General features: G+C 52.4%; 1 protein-coding gene across 1 annotated transcript in view; it reads left to right on the forward strand.

Moving 5' to 3' along the window:
• KAZN (kazrin, periplakin interacting protein) overlaps positions 1-1613 on the forward strand; it is an 11854-nt gene extending 10241 nt beyond the window's left edge. Inside the window, exons 5-7 of the mRNA XM_010018552.1 lie at positions 289-419; positions 670-720; positions 1446-1613. Coding sequence (XP_010016854.1) covers positions 289-419; positions 670-720; positions 1446-1613 — 350 coding nt within the window. The remainder of the gene's footprint in view (positions 1-288; positions 420-669; positions 721-1445) is intronic.
• Positions 1614-2889: the final 1276 nt, after the last annotated feature.

A 2889-nucleotide genomic window follows, 5' to 3' on the forward strand; every position in this document is an offset into this window, starting at 1 on the left:
TTTGCGTGGAGCCCCTTGAGGCACGGGAGCTGCTCTAAGGTGTCCCCTTAAGGAGCCTTCTCCAGGCTGACCCAGCCAGCTCTCTCAGCCTGGCTCCAGAGCAGAGATGAGAGGATGAGGGGCTGAACCCGTTTTGGGTTATTTTGCCTTATTTGCCGTATTCCTCTATGGAGTAAAACATAATGGGCAAAATGCACCCTGGGTTTTTGGAAGCACAGCAGCAGCTTTGCCTGATGTCAGCTTTGCCAGTGTGATGGTAACTCCCTGATGCCCCCCTCTGCCTTCCAGCGGTCAGAGTGAGCCCCTGTCATTCCCGGCAGCCGTCCATCATCTCTGACGCCTCCGCAGCCGAGGGCGACCGGTCGTCCACGCCGAGCGACATCAACTCGCCCCGGCATCGAACGCACTCGCTCTGCAACGTAAGGCACTGTGTGATGGGGACTTGTTCCTGTTGGGGGGCGCTGGGGATGCTGGGGTCCTCTGCTTCCCAAAACGATGTTGGCTTTGGGGTGGGTGTGGGTTGGAGGTTTGCCGATCTGGAGAGCTGCTTTCCCTGGGGTCTTATCCCAGCCCCACAGTGATTCAGCTGCCAGAACAAGTCATGCTGAGGTGGGGTGGTCTGGGCTGTGTTGGGGCTGATTCATTTGCATCCATCTCCTTCTGCCACAGGGGGACAGTCCTGGACCGGTACAGAAGAACTTGCACAACCCAATCGTACAGGTAGGGCACAAATCTCTGTTTAAGTCTCACTCATGAGACCCGTCCTGTGCCAGCAAGTACTTTTGGGGGTGCTCAGTGGCTTTGCTTTGTGCTATCCTCAGTTTTAAGTCTGGGCTGTCTCAGATTTCCATGCTTTTCCCCAAAATCCAGATAATGCTATAGGTGGTCACTGTGATCAGGGCACATTTTGGCCTTAATTGTTGTAAGGCACAGCCTGGACCAGGTTATTCTTCTGTATTTGACCCTCAAACATCAGGGTATTTTTGCAATCCGTGCAGAGCTCCTTCCCTGACCTTACATTCCTTGAGCCGAAATCCTGAACCAGTTGAATTAAGAAGCCAAAATCCCAGAAATGTGGGGAGAGGGCCCAAATTCCACTGCAAATTCCACCGCACATTTCAGGAATACGGCTTTTATTCTTGGTCCGGGACCTTAACGTTGCTTGCCCAAGAAAGTGGTGAGTCTTCCATCCCTGACAGTGCTCAAGGCCAGGTTGGACAGGGTCTTGGGTGCCATGGTCTAGTGTGAAGTGCCCTGCCCATGGCAGGGGGTTGGAACTGGATGAACTTAAGGTCCTTTCCAACCCAAACCAGTCTGGGATTCTATGATTGCTTTGGATCTGGACCTGAGTATTTCTGGGACCCAACCGCTACAGTCCATCACCCCTGATGCATGGCGGTGAATGAAAAACTCGGTGCCCAAACCTGTCCCCTCTCTCCCTGCAGTCTCTAGAGGACCTAGAAGACCAAAAGAGGAAAAAGAAGAAAGAAAAGATGGGTTTTGGTTCCATCTCCAGGGTGTTTGCCCGGGGGAAGCAGCGCAAGTCCCTCGACCCCGGCCTCTTCGATGGTACGGCCCCCGACTACTACATCGAGGAGGATGCGGACTGGTGACCCCCTGTGCTGGGCGAGCACTGGGAGCCTCTCCCTGGCCTCGCCATCACCGATGTACATACCCCAGCCCAGCCCCGCCTGTGGACGTGTTACCTGTTGTCTTGGGAGCGGTGCAGCTGTGTCGTAACTTCAGTTTTGGCCCCTTTTCTTGTGTTTTTTCCCCCATACCGGTAACTCCTTTGTTGTCGCTTCAGTTTGTCACTTTGGGTTAGTTTTCCTTTTTTTTGTTGCTTGGTTGTTTTTGTTCTTTTTCCTCCTTCTTTTGACAAAACTTGAAACTTGAAGGACTGCTGTGTCTGTAAATACCAGAAATATTGTGCACTTTGTGCTTGTGACGTCTCTTGTCCCAAACCCGCTGTTCTCCGGAGCCCAGCCCGTGGGATGTCCTCGCTTGGGGATGAAGGACCTGCTCAGCTGAGGGACCTCAGACAGAAAACACACAAGATAAGTGGAGAAGAAGACTCTCATGTGCTGTGATGTCTTCCTGGCCCCACGGAGGTGACCCGGGCTGGGTGTTAACGCCTGCCGGTCTGGAAAGAAGTGTTTTAACGTTCCTTTTTCGTTGTTTTAATTTATTTGCACAGAGCCAGAGGAGTTATTCTAACTAAATTATTGCAGAAGTTTGGGGAGTTTTTATATTTTTCCACGTCGGTTGGGATGGGCGGGGAGGAGGAAGGGGGTGTTTGTACTGTACTGTCCTGGGAAGCTGCTGCTGGGGGAGCTTGGAGCCACGGACACCCCCCCAGGCTCCCTTGGCCCCACGGCTGCAGATGCCCCAGGAGCACTTAACGCCTTGGAAAACACAAACCTAAACACATGCCAGGAAATCCGATGGGGGTGAGCTGGTGGGGGCTTTGCCCGCTGTTTTTCCTTGCTTTTTGGGGGCTCACCCTTTGCTTCAAGTACAATTTGGGGAATCCAGCATGAGCTGGGAGCAGGGGGAAGGGGATATTCTGAGATATACCGATATCCCAAGATGGGGCCGGCCACCCCGCTCCCATTCGGGGTGTTACCGGGGGGCAATCGGTACGAGTCCCCAGTGGGGAGGTTTTGAAGCACAAAGTCCAATTTGTGCTTCCAAATCTCTTGGGAAATGCCCTAAAACTACCCCCCTCCAGCGCGGCGGCCGCTTCCCCTCTTCACTAACACGCGCCGCGCTCTGCTTATGCCAAGATAAGTACCTTATGCTTTAATGCTTACGATATAATTTTAAGCTCTTAAAAACAAAACGATGTATTAAGATTTATTTAATGATGCTGTAATAGTGTATTATTTT

This window comes from Nestor notabilis, unplaced genomic scaffold (assembly GCF_000696875.1).
Source record: "Nestor notabilis isolate BGI_N333 unplaced genomic scaffold, ASM69687v1 scaffold7437, whole genome shotgun sequence".
NCBI classification, from domain to species: domain Eukaryota; kingdom Metazoa; phylum Chordata; class Aves; order Psittaciformes; family Psittacidae; genus Nestor; species Nestor notabilis.